Below are 11,149 nucleotides of genomic sequence, written 5' to 3' on the forward strand. Positions count from 1 at the left end.
TGTTCGATTCGCTCTCTTCCCCTTCCTCGTCGCAAGTTAGGGTTAGGGTTTCGTTAGGGTTAGGATTAACCCGATTCGGTTTTTCTTTCGGTTTTGATTCGAGATCGGCGAGATAAGTCCCTTCCCCTCTTCCCCTTTCCCTCTTCTGTCTTTAGATCTTGCTGTGTTCTTCTCGGTTCTTATCCGATTGGGGATTAGGGTTAGGGTTAAGTCAAGTTAGGGTTAGGGTTTGACTCACTGGAGTCACTATTCATCTTCCCCAACGAGTGCTTCGTGGGTTAGGGTTCGGCTTCGCGTGCCGAGACCCCTTTCTCTTCTCTGTTCTTCACCCGATTAGGGTTAGGGTTCGGTGACCCTCTCACTGTGTTTTTTGTTCACCCTATCTAGATCTAAAAGCCCTAGAAGACTTGACTTTGATACCATTGTTGAAATAACATGACCTTAGCCGTAGATCTAGCGGGTACATCTTACTATAAACATGATGAACACACCATAGAACTTTGAACTATTAGATCTAGAGGGAGAGGAAGGGATGGAAAGGGCTGACCGTCTGTGCCCTTGGAGGAGGATCCGCTCGTGTCCGCCATGGAGTCGGTGAAGTCTGCGCATGGGCAGCGACGTTCGGGGAAGAGGTCAATGAAGTCGTCGACGTCGGTGTAGCGGGGTGGCGTGGCTGGTGGCTTCCCGTCACAGGCTGCGCCACTCTCTGATCGGGATTAGGGTTTAGTTTCGGTGGGGAGCTCGGCTCAGGCAAACCTCGTACTCAGAGCCGCTGGCCCCCACTTATATATATATTGCGCAGTGTGATAGGGACCCTCTAGCCATAGTGGGCTGGGCGCCCCCGATCAGGGCGCGGATCAAAGGCCCAACTAGGCCGTTGGGTCCATTTGGGATTAGAGATCAATCTAACAGGCAAGTGTCCAATGTGTCCAAGGGCTGCTTTTCTCTATCGGCCGAAGTCGCGCGGGTGGAGAGACCACAGGAACGGTGGTGGATAACGGTGGTCTACGGACCGCAGGATGACTATAGGAAAAAGTTGAGTTTCTTGATGAACTGCTGCAGTTCAAGAACTCAGTCGCTGGACCGTGGATGGTGTGCGGGGATTTCAACATGATCTATATGGCAGCTGACAAGAACAATGATCATCTTGATCGCCGTGGCATGCGTCGCTCTCGCTCCTTCTTGGATACTGCACAGTTAGAGGAGCTGCATCTCAACGGTAGACGGTTCACGTGGTCGAGTGAGAGGGATCAGCCGACGCTTGAACGTCTTGACAGGCTGTTTGCTACGACGGATTGGCTAGTGGCATATCCTAATCACATGCTAAAGGCACTGTCAACGGATTGCTCAGATCATTGTCCGCTGCTGCTGGTGAGCAATGCTGTTCCATGGGCAAAGAAGAGGTTCCGGTTTGAACCCCACTGGATCAAGATCCCAGGCTTCCTGGATGTTGCCGCGTTGGCATGTTCGGGTACGCTGATTCATGCCGATCCATGCCGCATTCTGGACCACAAGCTCAGGAACGTGGCCAAGGCATTGAAGAGCTGGAGCGACAAGAGATTGGGCAGTGTACGACTGCAGCTTGCGCTGGCCAGGGAGGTTATCCTCCGTTTTGATGTGGCCCAAGAGATGAGGGCACTCTCGGCGCCGGAGGCCCAACTACGGAAGATGCTGAAAGTGAGCGTGCTGGGCCTCGCTTCCCTGTTACGCACTATGGCCAGGCAGCGATCGAGGTTGCTATTCCTTGCGGAGGGGACGCAAACACAAATTTTTTCCACCTCATGGCATGCCACAGGAAGCGCAGAAACTACATCAACTCACTTCGGGTGAACGGCAAAGAAGTACTCAGGGACGAGGAGATGCCACAGGCGCTGTACCAGTACTATGTTCAGGTACTGGGGACCAACTTTGTCAGATCAAGAAGGATCAATCTCAACCAAATTGGCCTGCCGTCCACTGATCTCGAGGGGCTTGAGAGCCCAATCACTGAGGAGGCCCTGTCGGTGATCAACCACATGTTAGCCAATCTACTGTTACCTTGTGTGAACACAGCAAGGGAAGGCGGCGCCGAAAGACCCCCTGCCGTTATAGCATGTGGGCTGTACTAGAACTAAATAGATAGAGTTGTATAAATAGACTACCACGGTAACTCAGTAAAGAGAGTTCCGATTTGCCATCACACAGACATGTCTTGTATTGTGCGTGCTTGCTCTATTCTCCCTTCTTCTAGCTCTGGTCGTAGTGCGTGGCACGGACAACGCCTACTCGTGGTCGGCACGACTAGTGGGTGCTCGGCAATACTAGCGGGTGCTCGGCAAGATCGGCGAAGTGGTTCACTCGCCTGAGCCGGTGATCCTGTGGGTCAACAAGTGGTATCGGAGCCGTACGAGTGCCGTCGCAGTGGCACTGTTGGGCGACAGCAGTGGCACTGTTGTGGCTGCTCAGCCACGAGAGGAGGTCGTTGTTCGCACGGTGCGGAAGGTCAACGGCACCAGTTGGCCGACGCTGACTCGCACCAACTATGGAGAGTGGTCGGTGACCATAAAGGTCAAGCTCAGAGCCCGACGGCTCTGGAATGCTGTTGACAAGGGCACCGACAATGAGGAGGATGAGATGTCAGTGTTCGAGGCTATCCTCGCTGCTGTACCGACGGAGTACAGGGAGTCGTTGGGGGCAAAGAGCTCGGCTAAGGAGGCGTGGGAGGCTATTGCGGCGATGCGCGTCGGTTTCGACCGCGCAAAGAAGGCGACAACCTAGCTTCTGAAGCAGGAGTACGTCCTCCTCAAGTTCAAGGATGGTAAAACGGTGGAGGACTTCTTCCTCCGCCTGCAGACGCTCATCAGCAAGCTGAAGAGCCATGGCGTCACCATCGACGAAGAGGAGGCGGTCTCCAAGTACCTCCACTCCGTTCTGGCAAAGTACATCTAGATCGCTCTCTCCATAGAAACGATACTGGACTTGTCCACCCTCACTATTGAGGATGTGACAGGCCGTCTACGGGCGGTGGACGAGCGCCTGGAGAAGGCGACAGCAACAAAGGACAGCGGGAAACTCCTGCCGACGAAAGAGGAGTGGGCTGCTTGGAGGAACTCCAGGAAGGCAGCCTCCTCCAGTCGCGGTGGCAAGGGCAAGCACCACGACAGGGCTTCTTCGGAGAAGAAGCAGGTCGACCCCAACGCCTGCCGACGTTGCGGGAAGATGGTCCATTGGGCACGAGAGTGTCCAAATCGCAAGCGGGAGAAGAAGGCTGAGCCAATGATGAGGATGAGGCCACTATACTGATGGCGACGTTCTGTGCACTGCACGACGTCGAGACCGAGGAAAAGGAGGAGCCGACGACGGTGGAAGGACCTGGGAGGGCCCTGAAGACCATCAACCTCGACGAACCGCGCGCCCAAGTGAACCTCGGGCGTGTGGGCGCCGACCAGGAGCAGCGGTGGTATCTGGACTCTGGTGCCAGCAACCACATGACGGGCTCTAAGGAATCCTTCTCCGAGCTCGACGGCGATGTTACCGGTACGATGAAGTTTGGTGACGGCTCAAGGGTGTCTATACAAGGGCACGGCACCATCATCTTCAGATGCCAGAACAGGGAGCACCGCGCGCTAACGGATGTATACTACATCGTGCAGCTGCGTTCCAGCATCATCAGCAGTGGTCAGCTGGATGAGCGCGGTAGCGAGGTACTGATCAAGGACGGAGTCCTTAGAATTAGGGACCAGGAGCAGCGACTTCTTGCCAAGGTGAAGAGGTCTCTGAACTGGTTGTACCTGCTCAACCTGAAGGTAGAGCAGCCGGTGTGCTTGGCGGCAAGGCACTCCGAGGAACCGTGGATGTGGCATGCCCGGTTTGGACATCTAAGCTTCGACGCACTTGATCGGCTGGAGAAGATGGTCCGAGGACTACCCCACATCAAGCACGGAGGCGAGCTGTGTGACAGCTGCCTGGCCAGGGAACAGAGGAGGCTACCTTTCCCAAAGGTGGCCAAGTATCGCGTAGAGGAAGCTCTCGAGCTCGTTCACGGCGACCTCTGTGGGCCGATCACGCCTGCTACATGCAGTGGTCGGCGATACTTCCTCCTGCTCATGGATGATTGCAGTCGCTATATGTGGCTGCAACTCCTGACGAGCAAGGATGAAGCGGCGGCGACGATCAAGAAGTTCAAGACGCGCGCGGAGGCCGAGAGCGGCAAGAAGCTCCGCGTGCTGAGGACTGATCGCGGTGGTGAATTCACTTCGGTGGAGTTCGCTGCGTACTGCCCGATCCATGATGAATGGCGTGGTGGAGAGGTGGAACCAGACGATGGTCGGCATGGCCCGATCCATGAAGTAGGCCAAAGGCATGTCGACAAAGTTCTGGGGAGAGGCGGTGACCATGGCGGTGTTCATCCTCAACCGTGCTTCGACCAAGGCCCTGATGGGCAAGACGTCGTTCGAAGCTTGGTATGGGTGCAAGCCGAACGTGTCATTCCTCCAGACATTCGGTTGCATCGACCACGTTAGGAAGACGAAGCCGAACCTCACCAAGCTAGAGGACAAGAGCACACCGATGGTGTTCCTAGGCTACGCGGAGGGTATCAAGGCGTACTGGCTCTACAACCCACGCGGAGACAGTGCTTGTCTCACGCGACGTTATGTTCAACAAGGAGGCGGCTTGGGACTGGAGCAGTCCGAGCATGGGGGAAGCTGGCGGCTTCACCAACACCTTCGTCATCGAGCACTTGGTCATCCACGGCGGTGGAGACGCTGTGGAACAGGTGCCGAGCACTCCGAGAGGAGGGCCGAGCACTCCGGCGGTAGAGTCGAGCACTCCTGGGGCAGTGCCGAGCACTTCAGGAGGGATGCCGAGCACTCCGGGAGGAGTGTCGTGCACTTCTAGAGGGATGACGAGCACGCCAGGAGTGGTGCCAGGAGGTTCTGCTGTGGTGGCGACCACTCCAGGACGCGTGCCGAGCACTCCCGTGGCGGAGCCAAGACGTCTTGCAGTGGTGCCGACCACTCGAAGACTGAGGCTGGACACTCCTACAGTGTGGCCGAACACTGCAAGAGTTATGACGAGCTATCCAGAAGCAGTGCCGAGCACTTCAGGTGCTATGCCGGGCACTCCGGCAGAACAGGGAGCTCCATCAACGCCGATTGAGTTCGCCTCACCTCCAAGTGACATCACTGAGTTCGTGGACGCCTACCGTGAAGGTGAGGAGGTGCGGTTCCGCAGGCTGGATGACATCGTCGGTGGCATAGGTCCCTTAGGTCTGGCGGGTAGGCTGCTCAACGACGCAGAGCTGCTACTCGTCAGCGCAGAGGAACCACCCACGTTCGCGCTAGCCGAGCGCGATGGAAACTGGCGACAGGCGATGCCGGAGGAGATAAAGGCGATCGAAGAAAACGAGACTTGACAGCTCATCGATCCACCTCCAGGATGCTGTCCGATCAACCTGAAGTGGGTGTACAAGGTCAAAAGGGACGAGCTCGGTGCCATTGTCAAGCACAAGACGCGCCTCGTCGCCTGAGGCTTTGTTCAGCGCGAGGGCATCAACTTCAAGGAGGTCTTTGCACCAGTAGCATGCATGGAGTCAGTTCGTTTGCTACTAGCCTTGGCAGCAGCAAAAGACTGGCGCGCCCATCATTTGGACGTTAAATCGGCCTTCCTCAACGGCGAGCTGGCGGAAACGGTCTTCGTCAGGCAACCTCCAGGGTTCGCCGTCAAGGGAGAGGAGCACAGGGTGCTCCGACTACGCAAGGCGCTCTACAGGCTATGGCAAGCCCCTCGAGCATGGAACGCCAAGCTTGACGCCACGCTGGGCGAGCTTGGGTTTCAAAGGTGCGCAACCAAGCACACGCTCTACACGCGACGACGGGGGAAGAAAGAGCTCGTGGTCGGCGTGTATGTGGATGACTTAATCATCACCGGCGCGCGCACAGAGGACATCAACAGCTTCAAGCGCGAGATGACAGCTCATTTTCGAATGAGCGATCTCGGCGCACTCTCCTACTACCTCGGCATCGAGGTGAGACAGGGGAAGGAGGAACTCATGCTCGGGCAGAGTGCGTATGCCTCTAAGCTGTTGGAGAGGAGCGGTATGGTGGAGTGCAAGCCATGCGTGACTTCGATGGAGGAGCGGCTGAAGCTAACGAAGGCCAGTACCACGGCGAAGGTGGATGCAACACTCTACCGGAGCATCGTCGACGGTCTACGCTACCTAGTCCACATGAGGCCGGACATTGCGTTCGCCGTGGGCTACGTCAGTCGCTTCATGGAGGATCCCAGAGAGGATCACTAGGCTACGGTGAAGCGGCTACTGCGCTATGTCAAGGGGACGGTGAATCATGGGATCATCTTCCCAAAGACCGGCGGAAGTAGGCTGCAGCTCATGGTGTTCAGCGATGCAGACATGGCGGGGGACATCGACGGACGACGGAGCACCTCTGGTGTGCTCGTCTTCCTCGGGTCGACCCCAATTTCATGGCTATCGCTAAAACAGAAGGTGGTGGCGCTATCTACGTGCGAGGCAGAGTACGTAGCGGCAGCCACAGCGGCGTGCCAAGTTGTGTGGCTACACCGGCTGCTGGGCGAGCTGACCGGTGTGGAAGCTCACCCACCAGCACTGATTGTGGACAACCAGCCCGCCATCGCCCTCGCGAAGAATCTGGTTCTGCACGACCGAAGTAAACACATCGACGTGAAGTTCCACTTCCTTAGGGACTGTGTTGATGGAGGACAGATCGTCATCGAGTTCGTCGAAACTGGTCGGCAACTCGCGGACGTCCTCACCAAGCCGCTCGGACGACTTCGACTCACGGAGCTGAAGGAGATGATCGGTATGGAGGGGGTACAAGGGTTAGCAGTAGGATCAGGAGAAGATTGTTAGCTAATCTACTGTTACCTTGTGTGAACACAGCAAGGGAAGGCGACGCCGAAAGACCCCTTGCTGTAATACTGTAGCCGCTGCAGGTACAGGCGCCGCACGACTCACCTGCAGCACTGTAGCCATGCAGTGGCCGGCGCAGAGTCAGCCCTGTATGTTATCTAGTTACTGTTACAGCATGTAGGCTGTACTAGAACTAGATAGATAGAGTTGTATAAATAGACTACCACGGCAACTCAGTAAAGAGAGTTTAGATTTGCCATCACACAGACAGGGCTTCGGCCAACGCTGGTGTCTTGTATTGTGCGTGCTTGCTCTGTTCTCTCTTCTTTTTCTAGCTCTGGTCGTAGTGCGTGGCACGGACAACGCCTACTCGTGGTCGGCACGGCTTGTGGGTGCTCGGCAACACTAGCGGGTGCTCAGCAAGATCGGCGGAGTGGTTCACTCGCCTGAGCCGGTGATCCTGTGGGCCAACACGACATACCCAATGACAAAGCGCCGGGTCCCGATGGTTTCACTGGTATCTTCTACAAGGTCGCGTGGCCTGTCATCAAGGGGGATATCATGAACGCCATCAATGCGTTCTGGGCGCTAGATACCAGAACCTCAACTTACTCAATGATGCCTATATGATACTGCTAAAGAAGGACCAGCCGGAGGAGATCAAGGACTATCGCCCCATCAGTCTCGGGAAACTGATCACCAAATGCCTAGCCAATCGGTTGGCTGTGGTGCTGGATGATTTGGTTCGGCACAACCAAACTGCCTTCATTAAGGGTCGCTGCATCCATGATAATTTCCGCACGGTGCGCCTCTCGTGCAAGGCAATTCACGCCAAGCGTAAGCCATGTGTTCTTCTCAAGATTGATATTGCTAAGGCGTTCGACTCCGTCGCGTGGAGCTTCTTACTTGAAGTGTTGACACACTTGGGGTTTGGCTTGCGCTGGAGAAATTGGATTTCCAGTGTCTTGTTCTCGGCCAGCACAAGAATCCTTGTCAATGGTCGGCCAGGAAGGAGGATTTGCCACGCTCGGGGGCTTCGTCAGGGAGACCCGCTGTCTCCAATGGTCTTCGTTCTTGTCATGGAAGTCTTCAATCATCTCATCAGTTGGATGGACGACCACGGTTTTCTAAGTCCCATTGTCGCCGCACTGCCATACAGAGTCACCCTGTATGCCGACGACGTCGTCCTTTTTGTTGTTCCTAGTGCTGGGGACTTGCAGGCGGTCATGGCGGCGACGAAGCTGTTTGGGATGGCCTCTGGCCTGTTCTCAAATTTAGACAAGAGCGTGGCGACACCGATTGGTTGCACCGAGCTGGAGCTGAACCTTGTACGAGATACCTTGTCGTGCAAGGTTGAGCAATTTCCGTGTTGCTACCTGGGCGTTCCGCTATCCATTTACAAGCTGAAGAAACTGGACGAGCAGAAGCTCATTGACTCCGTCGCAGCTAGAATCCCGCAATGGAAAGGAAGGATGCTAAATGTGGCTGGACGTACTGCTCTTGCAAAGGCAACGCTCTCAGCAATCCCGGTGCATGTCGCCATTGCGATTGGGATCTCGTCATGGGCGGTGGAACAAATTGACAAGCGGCGTCGGGCATTCGTATGGTGTGGAGACCAAATAGTTGCTGGGGGGGAAGTGCAAGGTTGCCTGGGAAATGGTTTGCAGACCACGTCAACTTGGTGGCCTGGGCGTAGTGGACTTGCGCAGTGCCGGCCTAGTGGTCAGGGCATGTTGGGAGTGGAAGTGGAGAATCGATCAAGGTCCATACGGGACTGCACTGCCGGAGAAGAAAGAGAGGAGGTTGGAGGCGCTGTTCAATGCAGCTACTATGTCCACCGTGGGGTCAGGAGACCGACAACTGGATCGATGGCACGAGCATCCGAAGCATGGCGCCAGCGCTCTTCGGGGCAGTGGCAAGAGGACGGAAAGGGACTGTTAGCGAGGCTTTACCGGGGCGTGCTTCGGTGCGCCACCGCTACCGGAAACAGCAGATTTGTCGAGTGCAAAAATATTTGTCGAGTGCATTTTATCGGGTACTCGACAAATAAGCTCTTTACCGAATGCTGAAAAAAACACTCGGCAAACTAGAAAAAAACACTCGGCAAAACAAAGACACTCGGCAACAAAGCGACACGTGGACTTCCATCAGTTAGTGTGCCGGCCGTAAGGAGTTTGCCGAGTGTTTTTTTTTTGCACTCGACAAAGAAATAAGTTTATCGAGTGTTTTTTTTTGGCACTCGGTAAATAAATAATTTTTTTTCTCTTCTGACCTTGAAAAATTTTCTACTCTCCACATACAACATGTGGTACTCCATGTTAAAATTTGGTATATTTCTGAATCTGTTTGCTATATTTAATTAATTTATTGTATTTCAAGGATTTTTTTGGTATAAGTCAAATTTGAACCGCAAGTGATTTAAATAATAGAATAAAATGAGTGAAAAATGATATTCATGTTATTGAGTTTAGTGTGAGGCCTTACCCGGGAAATGAAAAGAAATTTCGAACATCTTGTTCATGAAACACGACCACGAACGTGTGGCCGAATGGTTTTTAAATTCTAAAAAAAGTAAACGAAGTCTGAAAATCATGAGATTTGTCAAGATCTCATGATATCATACGCGGAGGCTGTGGTAAAAAATTGAGAAGGTTTCGCATAATCTGTAATGTACGATGTTTACAAATCGAAGTATCTCAAAAGAAGAATCGTAGCGTTGAGAAGGATTCGGTAAGATTTGAAGTTAAAGTGACGGTCGGGTTTGACTTCAAAACTTTTTGTATAGGCAATAGAGAACTAAGATTGATTCATGTGTAATTTTTTGGATCCGTTTGATAATTTTAATTTATTAAGTGCAATTATATAATTTTAATTGATATAAATTGAATTTGAGCTATAACTGCATAAAATAATAAGTTTTTTTTCTCTCTTCTGACCTTGAAACTTTTTCTACTCCCCACATACAACATGTGATACTCCATGTTAAGATTTGGTATATTTTTGGATCTGTTTGCTATATTTCATTAATTTATTGTATTTCAAGGATTTTTTTGGTATAAGTCAAATTTGAACTACAAGTGATTCAAATAATAGAATAAAATGAGTAGAAAAATGATATTCATGTTATTGAGTCCAGTGTGAGGCCTTACCCGGGAAAAGAAAAGAAATTTTGAACATCTTGTTCAGGAAACACGACCACGAACATGTGGCCAAATAGTTTTTAAATTCTAAAAAAGCAAACGATTTATCTCTTGTATGTTTTAGTTGCTAGTTTATTTCTAATACTTTTATGTTTTGTTCTCAATCACTGTTAATGATTTATCTCTTTTCCTTTGTGCAGAATCAATCTGCGGCATCGAATGAGCCTTATGACCGACAGTGGTCATAGTTTATTTGCATTCCTGATGAGCCTGGAGAACGATTGGGAACTATGCACTTGTGATTCTGAAGTTTATTTGCATTTGTGATTGTGAAGTTCATTTGCATTTGTGATGTGGTCGATATATCTATATGAACTGCATGTGATGCCTATTGTGAACTATCTGTGATGGATGTGATGTTTATTTGAATGTGGTACGTGGTTGTGACCGAACCAAATAAACTGGTTATATGTGGCAGCTTACACTCGGCAAAAGGGCTATTTGCCGAGTGCCATAAAAAATACACTCGGCAAAGCGGACACGTGACAAAAATATTTGCATTCTAGGGCTAAAATGACTTCTTTGTCGAGTGTCTGCGCTGTGACACTCTGCAAAGAAGGCATGTTTGTCGAGTGTCAGCGCCTGGACACTCGGCAAAGAGACCAAAAGCTGGGTCTGGAATGGTCAGTCTTTGCCGAGTGTCCGGGATGTGACACTCGGCAAACATGGATTATTTGCCGAGTGTCGGGGCCGGGACACTCGGCAAACAAGCATTATTTGCTGAGTGTTAGGGCTGGGGCACTCGACAAACAAGGTCATGTTTGCTGAGTGCCGAGGCCGTTAGACACTCGGTAAACACATCGTGACCGTCTCCGCGCCGTCACATTACTTTTTTTTTGCCGAGCGTTGGTTTCAGCACTCGGCAACGTCTTTGCCGAGTGCCCGATAAAAAACACTCGTCAAATAAACTTTTGCCGTCACTGCGTACGCCGTGTGCTGTTTGCCCGAGTGTAACACTTGGCAAAGCCTTTGCCGAGTGTTTTTTTGGCTTCACCGTATGCCTTGGGTACACAACAAAGATCTTATTTTTTGCCGAGTGTTTTTTTGGCTTCTCCGTATGCCTTGGGCACACAACAAAGAT

At 52.3% G+C, this 11,149-nt stretch overlaps 1 protein-coding gene across 1 annotated transcript; it reads left to right on the forward strand.

Moving 5' to 3' along the window:
- Positions 1–1,089: 1,089 nt before the first annotated feature.
- Positions 1,090–3,282, forward strand: LOC136468759 (uncharacterized). The gene is made up of 4 exons (XM_066467211.1): positions 1,090–1,703; positions 1,796–1,892; positions 2,548–2,725; positions 2,990–3,282. Exons 1-4 carry the CDS (start codon positions 1,090–1,092, stop codon positions 3,280–3,282), a joined length of 1,182 nt encoding a protein of 393 aa, XP_066323308.1.
- Positions 3,283–11,149: the final 7,867 nt, after the last annotated feature.

The sequence above is a fragment of the Miscanthus floridulus genome, chromosome 8 (assembly GCF_019320115.1).
Source record: "Miscanthus floridulus cultivar M001 chromosome 8, ASM1932011v1, whole genome shotgun sequence".
NCBI lineage: Eukaryota > Viridiplantae > Streptophyta > Magnoliopsida > Poales > Poaceae > Miscanthus > Miscanthus floridulus.